The following is a 16,881-nucleotide window of genomic DNA, read 5'->3' as shown; positions in this document are numbered from 1 at the left end:
CTGTGGGGGAAAATGCTGAATTGTATTTTAAACAATAAAATGTAGCCATCTTAAACTCAAGCACATATAAAAGTTTATGAAGTATTGCCAGTTAGGAAAGCGCAATACGATGTTTTAATAAATTGATTTTTTTTCAATCCCTTGAAACTAGTGGTTTCATGGTTTGTGTTCAAACCTTGGCTCAGAATCTCATTTATAGCATTTATTTGGAAGTTCCTTTTTTGTCTGCTGATAGTTCAAAAATAAACAAGAAATTCCCCCAAGTGGAATTACTACCAATTCCAAATTAATGGAATCTGGCTTAATTACATTTTACTGGATTATTTGTCATGAGAATAGCCTTAAATATCAGAAATATCAAGCCAAGAGTGAGCAAAAAGAACAATGACAAAAATTCCAGAAATCCCTTTGACTAACCACCTATTTTGTTTTACCTAATTTTAGCCAAGAATGCAGCACATTAAAATAAAGAACAAATTAAATCAACAGACATTTATAAAACAATGTATTTCTTTTAGGTTTGATAAAATGAGAATATGTTTTATGTGTCTCTCAAAACAAACTTGATTCCAGTGCCTGCAAGGCGGCAGCCCTCAGACCAGGAGCCTCTGGTCTTTGGCAAACTGAGCAGGAAGGCAGCACGTGCCGGGGTTTATTAGTAGAAGCATAAGACTAATATAACAGCTCAGAAACACATTCTTCATCCTCTCTAGACAAACACCTAAAGGCCAAGGGAATATAATGATGCTCATCTCCCTCACGTGGTTTTTTAAAAGCCCCACCTTGCATGCCGCCCTCCTCCCTACCCACCCATGGTTGTGTCCGAACACCTGGCACGAAGTCCAAGGTCCAGGCAGCAGTCTCACATGTACAACGGCATCTGTCTTCTGAGAGCTGGAAGACAGCCGACTACGCAGGAAAACAAGGACAGCCCTGTGCCTGGGCACAAGTGTAGCATGCACCTAAGGAGATGGCCCATCACTCAGGCCATGAAAGGTGCAGCTGGATTCTGTTGTCCCACCAAAACCACCTGGGGTCAGCCACATGATGGGGTTTCTTAGAGACTATTCCAACAGACATATCCTGAGACACTGAGCTCACGGTCCCACAGCTGAGCCTGCCGAGGGTCACAGGCACTGCAGATAAGCTCACATAGCGGCTGTTCACCGCCCACGAGAGGCCAACGGCACCCAAGAGTCATGCAAACCCACAGCATCTTAGAAGAAATGCTGACATGTTTATACACTAGGAGACAAAGTAAATGCAAAAATGCAACTACCATTAAACTGAATTATTGCCATTTGAGCGAAAGAAACACTAATAACTAGAAAAGAAACAAACAATAAAGAAAATAAGTGTAAAAATAAATTATAAAATCAACAGTCACAAAGCAGAGATCAGAGCTGAGAGGAAGGTAAAGTCAGAAGCGGATTAAAGGCTGGCAGCCCGACAACCGAATTACGACTTAAGGGACTCGGCACCTTGCCACTCCCGTGTGGTCTAGACCAGCAGGAGGCACCGCTCGGCCACTTGTTAGAAATGCAGAGTCAGGCCACTGATCGGATGTACTCAATCAGGATCTGAATGCAACACGATTCCAAGGGGCCCCCACTTACATATCAGCCTGGAGAAGCACCTCCAGTGACAGGGACACCGTGACCACAGCAATCCCTCCCAGGGAAGAGCTCTCATATTAGATGATTCTTCCTTGTGCATTCAGAACATACACTGAGTGTTAACCATGTGTCTGGCCCTGTGGTAGGCCATATGAACCCCAAGGTGAAGAGGACAAAACCCCAGCAAGGCTGAAAACTATGTCCCTAAATATATGTTCATACACCTAACCTCTTAGGGCCCACAAACCAGTCTAACTCTTCGAGGAGCCACTGTTTCGACATGCCCCATGACTGCGACCTCTCTGAGCTCTTAAGACATAATTCCTAACTAAGAGAAAGGCCTAGATTTCTCACAAGAGATTTTCAACATGGGCCACTCACAAGGCACTGTTTGCAGCACAACTTGTGTGGCCCACACGAGCTGGCCACCTCCCATCTTCAAGAATCACTGGCAAGTTAAGACTGAGTATCTGGTAACTACCAAAACAACCAAGAGGAAACCACTTCCTGAGATCTGGTTCAGAGAGAACAAAACCCTACGAGGACTTCAGGTAACCTGGTCTGTCACTACAGTGTTTCCAGAACAGGCATTCGAGCTGACTCCACCCACTGCTGTCCCTGAATCTCGACCCCAACCCCAGCCCTCAGGTTCCAAGCCACTGCAAAAGGAGCCACTGTGGGAGTTTAGAAAAAAAATGTTTTTGTTAAAATATTTTGGGATGTCTTGGGTGAAAAGCAATACTAAGGTCATATTGTTATTCCTCGTGAACATTTTCCTTCAATGCCTGAAAGGAAAGGCTAAGAGAATTTTTTTCCCATCATCTTGAAGGTAAGTCTAACTGAGGCCCTAAAGTCAAAACAAGTAATAAAGAGTACTGCAATTTGGTGCTCACCCCTAACACTTACTCCCCCTACAGTCACCATACAAATAATGATGATAACAAGCCAGAAATGCAGTAAAATAAGTAGGCAGTGGAAGGAAGTGAAGATGCTGCTCACCACAGCACCTGACATGGTCCTGATGGGACTCAGCACCCAGGTGGCATCAGTGTGTGGTGGCCCTGGTCTACATGCCCTCTTCTACTGCCACAGGAAGCCTTCAGCAGGTCTGGCTGATGCTCCCTACCAGTCACATGAGCAGCATTCCCTAAATCACTTACATTGCACATGTGTGCACAGAATTAAGGCTCAAATCGCTGGGTCCCAAATGGCAGCTATAGAATCTAAAGGTGAGCAGCCTCACTCGGGACTGCGCCCCCCCCCCCCTGCATCGATGATGCAAACTGCTCCAGGCTGCTCTCCCAAGCATACCTGACGTGCTGTACGAGGATGAGGACGGCGTTCTCCGAGAGAAGCTCTTGACAGCCAGGCTTTGGCCTCGCTGTTTCCGCCGCCAGGCTGTCCGGCATTTGGAGTCAATGCTCTGTTTGATTCTATACCAGTCAGATTCTGTGATTCCAAATTTATAGAAGAGGTGACCTGGAAGAACACATCCCAAATAAAAGCATCGTGAGATGAAGACCTTCCTTCTTGGGTTTGGGTTGTTTGGGAGCTGAGAGCCTCTCTGACAGACATGCTAGTTATATGTTATAAATTCTTTTTATTTATTTAACTTTTAAATAACTCTGACTAGATACACCCACACCAGACAGAAATAAAACAACAAGCTAGGTGCAGAGGGCTCATACGAGCTTCCCAGACACTCCATGATCAAACTCTTCTGTACTCTAACTTCGCAGAAGGCATTTAGCATCCTGGATGTTGAGAATAAAATCAAGGACCCCAACAATTTTATCAAAAGTGCTTTTCCAAACTCCAGCCACATTCCTTGTGTTCATTCATGTCTACCTGGCTACCTCCCTCCCTTCTTTCAAGTCTTGACTCAAATACGCCCTAAAAACTCCTACCCTTCACCAGCCCATTTGACCCCAAGGCCCCTTCCAACTTCACCCCTGTCCTAGGTCTCTAAAATTTTAAGAGAATTTATATATTTATTGTGTTTACTCTGTTTCCCTCACAGACACAGTGATCTTTGTTTGGTTCACCAGTATACGCCAAGATCCCAGACCATCCAGGCCCACAGTAGATGCTTCAACATTTATTGACTAAGTGGGGATTATAATTCATCTTAAGACATTTTCCTTAAGATATTATCTTAATCATCTTAAGCCATTAAAGCTGGCTTACATAATTCATAGTGCCTCTCCATGTGCCCCATCAATCAGAATGTAAACTCCTTAAGGGTAGAAGTAATTTTATTCCCTAGAGCCCCCGCACGCATATCCAGGTGCATGGGCACTACCTCCACTCAACTGCTGGCCACAGAGGGTGCACATAGTCTTGTGGTACTCCAGTAGTTTATCCTGTACTCAGCATAGCATCTTACTGGCACCCACATTTGTCAACCACTTACATTAGAGAGCTCTCATTACATACTGAACAGCATCCAGAGGCCCCCTTATCAACAAGAAGGAAGGCAGGGATCAGTGAGACCCACTGGGAGTGGGTGATAGATGGAGACCCCTCACTGCCAGCCCTGCCCACCTCTCACTAGACCACGCCACCTCTTCTTCATGCTGAATCAACAGAAAGTAATGGTCATGAACATGGGAACCACAAGAAATGCTTCTTAGCGGGTGACCTTCTCTCTAGCTGGCTCATGAAACTTCACTGATTAACGGAAAAACAAATGGATGAAATTCAAAAAATGAAAAATAAAGATTAAGCTGAAAAACTTCCTGTTTTGACTACTAAGAGCACTGACTTGAGACCATCTACAAAGCATTAACTTTACGCTCAATTCCTCAAATCTGTTATCAAGACCAAAATACAACAAATAATCAAAACAAAGAAGTGTTTTCTTAAGTACTGTATTAAATATTAAAAGTTTCTTTTGTCTTAGACATTTCTTGACTTTTTCTATGAGCATATATATGCCTAAGACATCTTTGACTCTAATGACAACCAAATTTTCTGTAATCTAGATAAAAAAGAAATTGGGTTAAGGAAAGGTAGGTTTTATAGGATGAAAAAGGACAAAAACTTAAGGTAGTTTCAGCAGCACTTTGCAATCCTCATGCACAGAAGGAAATACATAAATGAAGTAGCTACTCTGCTTTCTAATTTTCAAGTCATCTCTATAATAATCATAATAAAAGAATCATTAATCAATATTTACTGAGTGATCACTACATGCCAGGTATGGCTGTAGGTGAAGGAGGTGACCTCACAAGATTCCAGGCTATTTATCAACTTTAGTGGAAAGAGAACCCAACTACTGGCTGTAGTTACAGGGGAACCCAGCTATTAGCTGTAGTTGTATAATTATAGGACAACTCAACTATTGACTGTGGTTACAACAGAACTTACTGACTATAATTAGAGAAGAATCCAACTATCAGAACTACAGTTATACAGTTACAAGAGAACCCAACTGCTGACTGTAGTTACAGGGGAACTCAACCACAGACTAGAGTTACAGGACAACGCCACTATCAAGATCTACAGTTATATAGTTACAGGAGAACCCAACTACTGACTATAGTTGTAGAGAAACCTAAATATAACTGTGGTCTCCAAAGCAAGAAAAGAAACAGCAATCACACACACAGTTTAAAAATATCTTACTAGATACATGCTTTGATACAGAGAAACATTCTACAAACTATCCTTCTGTTCACCTTATACTTTCTCATTCAAAGCAAAACCCCCCCCCCAAATGCCTCTAGGGATTAATGAAATTATATACAATTTAAAAAATGTTAATGGAAAGGAATATATACAAGATACACATGGGTATATAAATATAACAAATGAATGAAAATATTAACATGCAAATTCAACTTTGTAAAAACCAATTTGCAAGTTCAAAACCTGGCTTACATACTTTGAAGAAAAAATATACATTCATGTAGTTATATACTATCCATTTTTAAATTCTCCTAAGACATCATATTACATAATTCCTTCCAACAGCAGCTCAAGATTCCAACTAGATGGCAAATGCCACCCTGATGACTGCCAAGAAAAACTAACTAATGAATCACAAATGTTCCCCTGCTGAGAAGGCCCTGTGGGGAAGGAAGAGGGGACGGATCCCAATAGGGCAGGAGTGGAGTCAGCTCTGCCTTCAGAGACCCATCGCCAGGCATCAGCAGGGAAGGAGAAGCGCTGATGGCAGAGGGTGCAGCCTCCTGACCACACGCGCTACCTGGTGCTGCTGCTTCGGCTTTTCCCAAAGTGTTCTTCATTTGAATTTAACTGATATTTCACACTTGTTGAAGCATTTTATCTCTTATACTTAATGCACATAAGAAAACCTCATGAAATAAGAATGTCATAATCCTCACTTCAGTTCCAAGTGAATTATCAGTTACGAGTGAGACCCACCCTTTAAATTCAGGCCTCCCAGCACCCACCAAAGTGGAGAAGACATGGTATCAAAATAAAACCGAGGAACACCTCACTCGGCCCCTTGACAGGACCCAAGAGTCCCGCTGGGGGACACTCAGGAGACCAGGAAGAAGATAATATCGCTCTCACACCGTAGCTTCTGCTCACATGACTCCCCTCAGCTAGGCTATGGGCCTGGCTGCACTGTGTAGGAGACACAGTGCAACTTTAAGGTCATTTCCTGCCCTGTGCACAGGATCTCATCTGGGCGAGCCACTTGGCCCTCTCAGCATCTTTGTGGGAGAGCTGTTCAATAAGCCAGCCCCTTGGGCCAACCCCAGAAACACAGCCCCTGCAAGCCTGCCTATGGCTACCTTCCTGGCTAGCTGTCTGGCCACCCCCTTAAGATTTGAAAAGCGTCTGTCACTGTTAACTGCCTTCCCACTTTCCAGAACACCCCTGGTTGACATGGGTGGTTCAAATCACAAAACCAGATTCTCTCAAATAATGAGCCCCACAGAGGGGCTGAGGCACACTGTGGGAAAAAGGAACAGAGGAAAGAAAATGAACAGAGCGTGTAATCTCGTGTCCTTGGTGGGTGGCATGAGGCTTATCAGTCACAAAGGAATGAAAAACACTAGTGCTGCTAATGTAGCTCAAGTTCAAGGGGAAAGAGAAGCAGAAAACTGAGTGCCAGCAATTTATTTTTTTAAAATTATTGTCTTGATGTGATAGTGACTAGCCTAGAAAAAGCAGAAACCTTCAGCCCCCTGAGTAAGGGGAACCTGGCTGGAGTGTGCTCTCACGCTGGGGGAGCCAGCACTCCACGTGCCACGCCTGTCCAGGGTGCTCCAGCCTCAGGACCAGGTTAGGCCCTTCTCCGCAAGCAGTGGTGATCTGCTGACTGAAGATAAGCACAAGGGGTGACATCACTCCTCAAGTCGTCAGGCCAGTCGAAGCACAGTGTCCAGGCGACCAGTGAGCAAGGCCCCCGCTAGTCTGCATCTCACAGGCCCCTTCTCACCACTAGCACCACGCTGACCAGATTCCTCCCAGCTCTCCAAATGGGTGTCTCAGCATCCCCAAAGACATGTGGTAGGCACCCCGGAGAAGCTATGTGAGACCCAGCATTGGATGACCAAAGTTCTAAAGAACCCAGGCCCTGTGTACTTTGCAGAAATGTCCCCCGAAATTCATGTCCTTCCCAGGACCTCAGAATGTGACCTCCCTTGGAAATAGGGTCTTTGCAGATGTGATTAATTACGTTAAGATGAGGTCATACTTGAGTACAGTGGGCTCTAAATCCAATATGATGGGTGTCCTTATAAGGAAAGGAAAAGAGACACAGAGAGACACAGGGAGATGGCCGTGTGATGACAGAGGCACAGGGAGAAGACGGCTCCGTGGCAATGGAGACAAGGGAAAAGAAGGCGGTCTGAAGACTACTGGAGGTGTCGTGACACCCAGAGGTGCAGGAACGGCAGAGACTGAGGGAGGTGTGACAAAGTGGCCAATGCCCACACTCGCCACTACTCAGTACTCAGTAGTTTGATTTATTTGTTCATTTGTTCTGTCTTGTTTTTGAGCAACCATCAGCAATACAAATTAAAGTGAGCCAAAAGGAAAAAAATTAATACTTTTAACCTGAAATTTAACACTGACGGGGCAGCAATTCGCAATGTTTCCCAGATGAGGGAGAGCTCAGCAGGCAGCAGACTTCCCCACATGCAGGGAAAGAGGACTTAACCATTCTGTTGATGCAGAGCCTTCCACCACGCCATGTGGACTCCCAGAGCACAGCATGTTCCCGTCTCCATCCTTGTGTGCATCTGCTCTGAGTACCGCCTGCTAGCTTCCCTACTAGCACTACAGAACATTCTCCATGCTTCTGCCTAACATCTGTGTGTCACAGTCTGTACCAAAGTACCTTTCCAAATCAGAGGCCATCATCCCCACACAGCCCTCCGCCCAACCCAGGCTGCTCTTGGAGCCTCTCCACAAGCACTGCTCTCCATCGGGGCTTCTGCTTCCAGTCACCGCAGCGCGGTCAAATGCCCTGTGACATGTTCTTGGGGCTGTGACTATTTACGTATATCTTACTGCACACTGCTTGGTTGAGAACCACTTCTTGTTCATCTTTACATCCCAACAGCACTTCCCACTATGGGTCACACTGTCACACACCATCACACGGTACCCTGTCACCAAGCAAACCCACGTGTTCTAAGGTTGCATGCACATTCCGTGCCATGCCCACAGATCTGAGCGGTGCCCACTGCACTGGGCGTCATGCTGTAAAACAGAGGTTGGCAGACGGTCAGCAGACCCCTGCCTGCTTTTGAAAGTCATGTTATATTGGAACATGTCCACTCCTACTCATTTATATTTGGTCTGCCTTCAGAGCTGAGTAGTTATGCCTGCAAAGCCTAACGTATCGACTGTGTGTCCCTTAGGAAAAGTCTGCCTACTGCTGCAACACAATTCATCCGGGAATTGCTTTATCCCTATCTGAGAGGCTGATGTCAGCTGGTTACTCATACAGTTTCTCAAAAAGCTACTCAAAGTAATTCTCTGGGTCTGAAAGGCTGACACTCTGCAGTGTCTTTCTCATGGGCAAAGCATCAGGCAATACTTATTAAAGGAAATGTTCGATCCAGAAATCCCTCTCCTTGCTGTCACTAGTTCTAATGCCAACATCCTCTCTAAACTAACAGCAAAGGTCCTGACTCCTCCCTGAAACGCTACCTTGTACAGCCCACCCTCCAGCCAGTCCTTCCTGGGACCACAAGCTAAGGAAGGAGAACAGAGAACAGGAAGCCCACACTTACACCGGATCCCATAGATGGTGAGAGGGTCAAGCTGCTTCTTGCCATGCTTCCCCTGGCCTGAGAGGTTGGAGACGGCCTGCACCTCGCGGTGGAAGAGGTAGTCCAGCAGCGTCAGCGCCATCTTCTCGGCGGTGCGGCAGTTGGTGCTGATGTGCAGCATGTCAGAGGGGATGATGGCACAGCGCACCCGCATCTCGGGGTTGTTTTCGTCTCCCAGCCAGGTGCCATTGGGGTAGTCCTCTAAAAGAGAGAAGGGGAGTCTCAGACAAGCTTATACACTCTAAGGGCCCAGTGCTCAGCTCAAATACACACAAGAAAGATCTGTAGGGACTGGTTGGCAAATCGCTCCCCCAACTTCCAAAGTGTTTGCCAGGAAGACTGGGACAATTCCTATGGTCACTAAAGAGTGGTATGGGAGCTTGTGTCTGATACAGAACAGAAATAAGGACCTCATTCCCAAAAAAGCGGCCTGGGTGTCTGTTGATCCATCTCAGGAAGATGAATTTAACACGTTGTAACATATAAATGTTCTGCCTTCAAGACTGGCTTCCACAGGGGTAAACCCACCTGGCTAACTCAGTTAAAAGCAAACAAAATGCACAGCCCTGTGTGCTATAGGCATGTTTGCCACCTACCCGATGGCCTACCCAGACTTCTCACAAGTCTGATAATGGGTGGCTGCGGAGGCTTTGCAGTGCCAGCTGAGGATGCTGCCCGGCCTGCCTGTGTGTCTGGAACAGGCAACATAAACAAACTCTGGCCTCAAACCCCAGATGCTCTTTACAACTCCAGCAGGGTAAAGAGCTTCAAAAAAGACTTGTGTATGTTTTCAGCTTTGCCCCACACCTGGAAGGGCAGCAAACTACAGCAGTCTCAGAGCGCCAACATCAGGGATGAGAGAGGGAGGCTGCTCCTAGAACACACTCCCTCCGGTTCCACCCACTATGCCTCTGGGCCATGAGCATAAGGCAGCCATGAAGAAGGTTCTGTCTCTGGGACGAAAATCTATGCACAATTCTGTGTTTAGAGGACTTTGTAACTCAAGTCTCCACTTAGAACTGCTCTGAGAAGAGGCTGCTTAGAAGCTGAGCATGTTCTAAGTGAGTCGAATGATTTACAGGATATAAGCTATTGTTCTGACCTGATCAGGAATTAGCAGGGTGGCCAGCTCAGCATGACAAAGGGCTCAAAGTGATGCCAAGTTTCCCATACTCTCTTCTCCTCACACTGAGTCCTTCCACTGTCCTGCCATGTGACCCTCCCTCCCTCCCTTGACCTCTCAGCAGTGAACCTGAAATGTACAGATAGGAAGCACCTTCCAACTTCCTGCTCAGAATCAGGTGATCCCTACCCTCTCCTCTTCTTATGGCCAAATTTCCTCCCTGCCATTCTTTCTTCCCTTAACCCTGTGGAATGCACCACTTATGATTTTAAGATCTCAAAGTTTACTAATAACAGAATGAACACCTCCAAGCTTTACATCTACATGCCCCAGATTTTGGCTTTCTCAAGTGTCATCTGAAATGGAAACACACAGATCAACATTTATGTGTGGGAAGAACCCCACTTCCCTACCTTTAGCAAGGCCACAGTGATGATCACAGGTCAAGCATGATGCTGATGCAGAGAGAGAAGGGGGCAGGCAGTGAGGCGGCTAGCTCTCCCTACTACCCAGAAGGAGAAGCACTTCACTTATGATCACAAACCAAGAGAACTACTGATTTTGCTTGGAAACTAGGCAGCTTTCCAAACAATCTCTTCTGACGCTAAAGTGGAAGCAAGTTAAGGTACGAGAAATAGTCTCTGCACAAATATGCCAATATGGGAGGATAGGGAGTTAAAACCTCTCTCTGGGTGTCTGGATCAAAGAGGGACATCAGCTTTCTGCCGAGTGTCTACCAGGCCTGTGGGCTACTGAGTCATGTCACAGCCATGGTCATCACTGTGTCAAGATTTCTCATTAGATTCATTATGAAATGTCTTGATATTTACATTCCAGCCTCCATGCACAGAAGAGGTCCCCACTAAGGCTGGCCAGCTCTGCCTTGTTTTGCCAAAGGCCTGGAGCAGAGCAGAAAAGCAAGTGACTAGTGTCTGTGACGCCTACACCCTGCCCCCTTCAGAGGCAGCCTCTCCCAGGCGAGCTTCTGAATCACGAGATTTCCATGAACATCAGGCGAGGCTCAGCGGCCTCAGCAAGATGACATCACCACTGGGGTGGGCCAGCAGCTGGAAGGACTGCTTAGGGCGGCTGAGGCCGGGCTCCTGGCTTTAGCTAAGGACAGAAAACAACTGAAAAATCTAATTTTGGGAACTCAGAGTAAGAGATGAGTAAGCAGTATCATTTCTCAGAAACATCGAGGGTTTGGAAATACAGAGGTGGTACACCATGGGCATATGCTCAGATATGTACATTTCTCTGAACACTGGTCAGCTACCATCCACACCAGCCAGGATTCCCTACACCTGGTTCAGAATCGCCTCCTCACTGCTCTGGGTCAAATGTGAGTGAACAAACTGAAATACTCAATGCATCCAATGCACTTCTGAGAACCCAAGTTAACCAGGAGAGCTCTCCGCACTGAGGTCATGAGCAGAGGGAAGGGTGGATATGATGAATAGAGAAGTGGCCACTGCAATATGGGAAGTAGCACACAACAGAGAGGCAGAGCTGACCACTTCAGATGGAGGCCAGAGCCAGCCTCAGTAATGAGAAGACTGCAAGCAGACATGGCAACGAACCACCCATGGGGAGAACCACAGAAAAGGTTCCAGGAAAGAGAGCAGCTTGCACAGGCCTGGGCAAGGAAGGGCCACGTGCTCTGGGAATGACGTGGAGACAGCATGGTCAGAGCAAGGCACATAGCACAGATAGGTGAGGACAGAAGACTGAACAGGAAGTGACACAACCTGTGCTGAGAATGAATATAGACGGGAGATGGGGTGACAGAGGACACAAATGGCCACCTCTGGGGTTACTTAGCAGTCGAGGAAGGACCCCTGGCAAATGGCCATTAAATCTCAGGACAAGATATAATAGTGTGTGACCCTTCCCACATTCAAGTGCTGATGCTAACTGGCTGAATACAATCAGACTGAGGGTGGTATCTAATGACACCACACATCTTTGGGTTTAAATGTCCACAGGGAGGGGAGGCAGCATCCTGAGCCACCAGGGGTGTGAGGCGATGCCATCCTGCCTCCCTAACCACCATTAACACTGCCCACGGGCCAGTGCAAGAATGGTGGCCTGGGGCTCTGAGCGTAACTACCAACACTGCCAAAGATCACGATAGCCTTTCTCAGGAATAACAAGTAAAGTGAACTCTGCTTAGCAAGCTCCCCATGTTTACAAAATATTTTTTAAACAATGTAAACGCTGGACAACAGTTCAGTGTTGTTTTCCAAACAGCAAGTTGATACCTCAGCAAAGTGATACCGAGACTGCGTGGGATGCTGGCAGGGAGGCCCTTCAGTCAAAAGGGGTGACAACTCAAGCTCTCTGTAAACTCCCTGTGAACCCCACTTCTTACTCTAGCCCTGAGAACCAGCTTCCTGTCAGGCTGCCCGCCACAGCCAGTCTTCTCCTTCTATCAAAGCCATGCTATCTGTGCTGTGAGGTCCCCTGCTGGCACCTTAGTGTCTAAGCCCCGCCCAGCCTCTCAAATCACAGGCTGTGGGGGAGAGCCCAGAAGCAAAGGGGCTTCTGACACTCACACACCTGTGCTAGGAGCACTTCATCTTGTCCAAACCTTGCACTCCACTCTGGTGCTCAAACAGTGACATGTGGGAGGAAGGACCATCCTTTTTTCAAATATCACCCATTGCAGAGCCTCACGGTTCCAGCAACAGCCAAGACAACATGCCAGCAGGCTGGTGCTGTGACATTCCATTTACATGGATGCAGGAAACACCCATGTAAAGGCAAATATTTGCAACTTGATTCAAGAAGAAGAATGGAAAAGCGACTTCATCTATACAACTTATGAAAGCAAAACTTGATGTTAAATGAATTTTAAAAAATTACAAAAAGACGCATTTTATGTAAAAAAAATAAGCATTAGTAAAACTGACCAATCAGAAATTACTCAGAGTTGATAGACATCGCTGCTAACAGTGTTACAGAAAGAAAATCAAAGGACAGGATGTGATGAAAACTGCAGCATCAGCTTCTCAGCTGAGAAAGCAAATGTATCCAACGGAGCACGAGAAACATGAACTGGGGAGGGCAGGTGAGGCTGCCTGCACGGGTTCAGAGGACCCTCGGGGGCTGTTTCCTCACTGGGCCAATCATTAGGAAGTCAGCTTCAACATCCCACTGCTGCCTGCAGAGGCCTAGCTATGGATGCAAGCTTGTCCTCAGTGCTAAGCAGACAAACTTCAGGAAATGTAACCAGAAAATTCTGAAAGATGAAAGAATACTGCTCCCCTCCCTGCCCCCAAAAAAGTAAATTAGTTTAAAAATTACCTTTCCTTATTTTCCATTATTACTCCAGAAAATAATCCCTTAAATTTCTCTGGTAACATACGAAATGACCCAGAAACTTTGTTTCAAGCAAGTATCTAAAGATTTTAGAAAAGCATTAAATAATTCATGTAAAGCCTACTCATTCCTAACTGCACTTAAATACCCTGGGAATTGCAGCTGTATGGTCATCTCTCAAGCAAGAAGCCCAGGCTAGGTGGTCAAGAAATACAAGCTGCAGCAATTCTGCCCAACACAAAGGTGAAAAATCATTGCCATGGGAATAGGGGACTCATCTCAGAGGGACGAGAGGACCAGGACTCCACCGTCACCATCCGCGAGGATCTGGGGAGACGGGCAGCACTTCCAAGACCCTTGGCAAGGAGAGAGGCTCACCAGGGACCCTGGAAGCACATTTCTCATCCGGGTCATGCCAGGTACACCTGCTGACTCAGCTCTGCTCCCCTGGAAATAAATCCTCAGCCCTAACTCACCTCCAACTCTGAGCCAGAGCCCAGTCTGGATCTCTGCTTCTCACCAGTGACAATCAATCAGGTCTTTCAAATGGAAAACAAGACAAGAGTACTTGCCCACATAAATATTTGAGAAATCTGAGAAATTCGCCTTTTGACAATTCAAAAAGGATGTATTTATTTTACTAAAATCGCTTGGTCCAGTTTTGGCATCTGAAACAATAAAAAGATTCAGTAGCTTTATTTGAAAACTACCAGTCAAATTATAAGAAAAATAAACTTGCTTTCTATTCCAATCATTTGAATTTTCAATGAAATTAACTGGCACTTCTAAAAAACCTGTTACAATGAAAGCCCTTCAGCAGTAATTTGAATTTTCTTACCATTAAAACAGTTGGGAATACACATACTTGTGTTGAGGTTCTATTCTGGTGCCAGGAAAATGAAATGAACAAGACGAAGCACTGAGATGAAAAGGACCAAGTTCTCATGGTCGTCAAGTTTAAACAAAGAAACACAACCAGTTGCTGTTACGTTTCCTCCTCACCCGTTAACATACATGCACACATACATACGTCCTTCTGAGATCATGATGCACATTCCTGCTGACAATGCCAGTCAGCCCTGGTTCTCAGTCACTCTGCCATCCCCAGGCCTACACTTGAGAACAAATCTCTCTTCCAAGGATGAGGGCTGATCGCATGGAGCAAAGACAGGACAATATTTACTCAGCACGAGGACTTTACATGTATTATTGCAACTCAGGGCTCTCTGCTAAGCAAACGTGGGCAGCTGAGCTGACTCGATACATAAAGAGCAAAACCCATTACTAAAATTGTCTGTGGACAGCGGCACTGCACATATCTTGCATGGAAATGACCTCGTAAAGTACAAGGCTAGACAGTCTTGAAGATTATCGGCCTTTCCAAATGTCATCTTGTACCAACCAAGCCTACTGTGCCACCTCGGCTCTTTCCAAAAACAATGTAGTTTTGTCCACAGTGTCCCACCCACCAGCCATCTCAGAGTTGTGGTGTCCCACGGTGTCGGCAGCTCCGATGGGGAAAGGGCCTGGGAGCAAGTGCCCACTTCCTGCAAACATGCTGCTTGGATACACATATGGGTTCCGGTTATGCTGCCTCTGCTCCCAGAATGTCCTCACACCCTTGCTAAGAGCTGTCTGTCACAGCTGGTGACATAGAGTACAACGTATTCAGTTCTCTGTAGCCATGAGAGGTGACTAATGACCTATCTCAGTCACTACAAAAAGGATAATGAACAAACCAAAATAAGGCAATAATTTATGATTCACTAAATGTTTCAGGGTTGTCTGAAGACTCAGAATGTAGTATCGGTTCTACAACACAACCAAGTTCACGTGAATTTAGTTCCTCAAGGTGGCCTCCACCATCTCCAGGCAAGTCTTCGGAGAGCACATCCATGGTCATGAGCTGGTGTCAGGTTGTATTTTCCATCTATACCTAAAATTAATTTTCATCTGGCTTTTGTAAAAGCCGGCCCAAAGTGTTTATGCGTTTGAAAAACAACAAACTGCAAAAACTGGAAGAAATGGTTTCAAATACCAATGGTAATACAAAATAAATCCACATAGAATTCACTAAACAGGAAATCTCAGCCCTGAAACCTTTCAGGCTGTGTTACTATATACATACACCACGGCCCAAAGTGTTTCCAGAGCTAGGACATGGATTCACTGGAATTGCAAATAATTTCTTCCACCTGAGGTGGACAGTAAGAATCCTGAGTGTAATTTATTGTTCCACTACTTAAAATTATCTGTCCCATAAAAGAATCATGTGTTGGGGTATTCCAGGATCCTGGAGGCTGTTTCATTCATGTAAAAATAAAGCTACATTTGTTATAACATGTCAACTCTGGCCATCTGCTAGCTAAATTTCCATGATGTCATATATAGATGCTTCAAAAAGATCTTTATCCCAACCATGTATTAGTGGACATTTAATGAATATTTGGAATGAGAAGGGGGACAGAATGATTAAAGAGAAAGGAAAGGCATGACGTGTCCTGAACCGCACGAATGGCTACGCACTGAGAGGACAACTGTGAAAACAAGGTGGCCTCCCAAAGGTCGTCCTTCTTTGAAATTGGGATTTTAAAATTACATGAAAGAGGACTTGAGAATTTTAGAAGTCTATGAGATTCACATTCCACAAACTACAAAGTTATACAGATTTCAATTTAGAAATAGTATGTTCTACTGTTTTCTTTTAAAATGATTCTCTGGGATGGGCTATTTCTGGTTTGTTTTTGTTTATTTGTTTGTTTGAGTGGGATGTTTATTAACAAATCTATTATAAAGATTATACTAGTAATACTCGAATATTTCTTAAAGTGAAAAACCTATCCGACCATCCATGAAGAAGTCTGCGTACCAGCCACGAGCCTGAGATCACCATAAATGGACAGCCCTGATGCCCTGATGGCTAACGACCACCTGAACAGAGGAAAGATCTAAATAACAGCCTCAGCATACCCTGACCCCACAATTCATGTCCTGCACCAGTCTGAACTTCTGCAGGCGAAGGTGGGCTACAGTTTAAATTATGTGCACAATTCTTCTGCTTTTACACTTTTTCACTATCAATTATCTCATCAGAATTATGATGATGATCATTCTCTTCTCTGAAATAGTCCTATAAAAGACCTGAGGGTTTCTGCCATGTCCACGAGGAGGTGTGGAGAGAGCTGGGGCGTGACTCACTCCAAGACTTCCCTGGGAGAACAGCCAGTGTCACTGAGCAAGAGCAGGGGTAGGAGTTAAAGAACAAGACATCTTGTAACACAAGTCGACACATGCACTCTGAAAAGACACAGATCAGTACGATATTTCATTTGTTCTGAATTCTCCATCATTCACATCTTTCATGTTTCCCAAAGGAATCAGGTGTTAGAAGACTGAAAAGCCTGCTGTAGGAGACTCCTGTGTACATATTCAGAATCTAGAACAACAGACAGCTACACACACAATGCCAAAACTAAAGCCAGCACATCCAGTGTATGTGCTTGGCAGAATTCTAAGATGACCCCATGATCTCTGCCCATGACTATGTCATGGGGCAAAAGGA

General features: G+C 45.4%; 1 protein-coding gene across 12 annotated transcripts in view; it reads right to left on the bottom strand.

Annotated features, from left to right (window-relative positions):
• Positions 1-16,881, bottom strand: part of LOC107502334 (BTG3 associated nuclear protein) — a 115,485-nt gene that overhangs the window by 39,682 nt on the left and 58,922 nt on the right. For all 12 annotated transcript variants that reach the window (XR_001594963.2, XR_001594962.2, XM_016129427.2 and 9 more), the window contains 2 exons: positions 8,837-9,076; positions 2,928-3,095 (listed from right to left, as the gene is read on the bottom strand). Coding sequence is in view for 10 of the 12 variants with exons in the window: in XM_016129427.2 (XP_015984913.1) it covers positions 2,928-3,095; positions 8,837-9,076 (408 nt within the window). In the remaining 2 variants the exon portion in view is untranslated. The remainder of the gene's footprint in view (positions 1-2,927; positions 3,096-8,836; positions 9,077-16,881) is intronic.

The sequence above is a fragment of the Rousettus aegyptiacus genome, unplaced genomic scaffold, assembly GCF_014176215.1.
Source record: "Rousettus aegyptiacus isolate mRouAeg1 unplaced genomic scaffold, mRouAeg1.p scaffold_m13_p_14, whole genome shotgun sequence".
NCBI classification, from domain to species: domain Eukaryota; kingdom Metazoa; phylum Chordata; class Mammalia; order Chiroptera; family Pteropodidae; genus Rousettus; species Rousettus aegyptiacus.
Note: the sequence above shows the minus strand (reverse complement) of the source record. Positions and strands in the feature narration are given on the sequence as shown.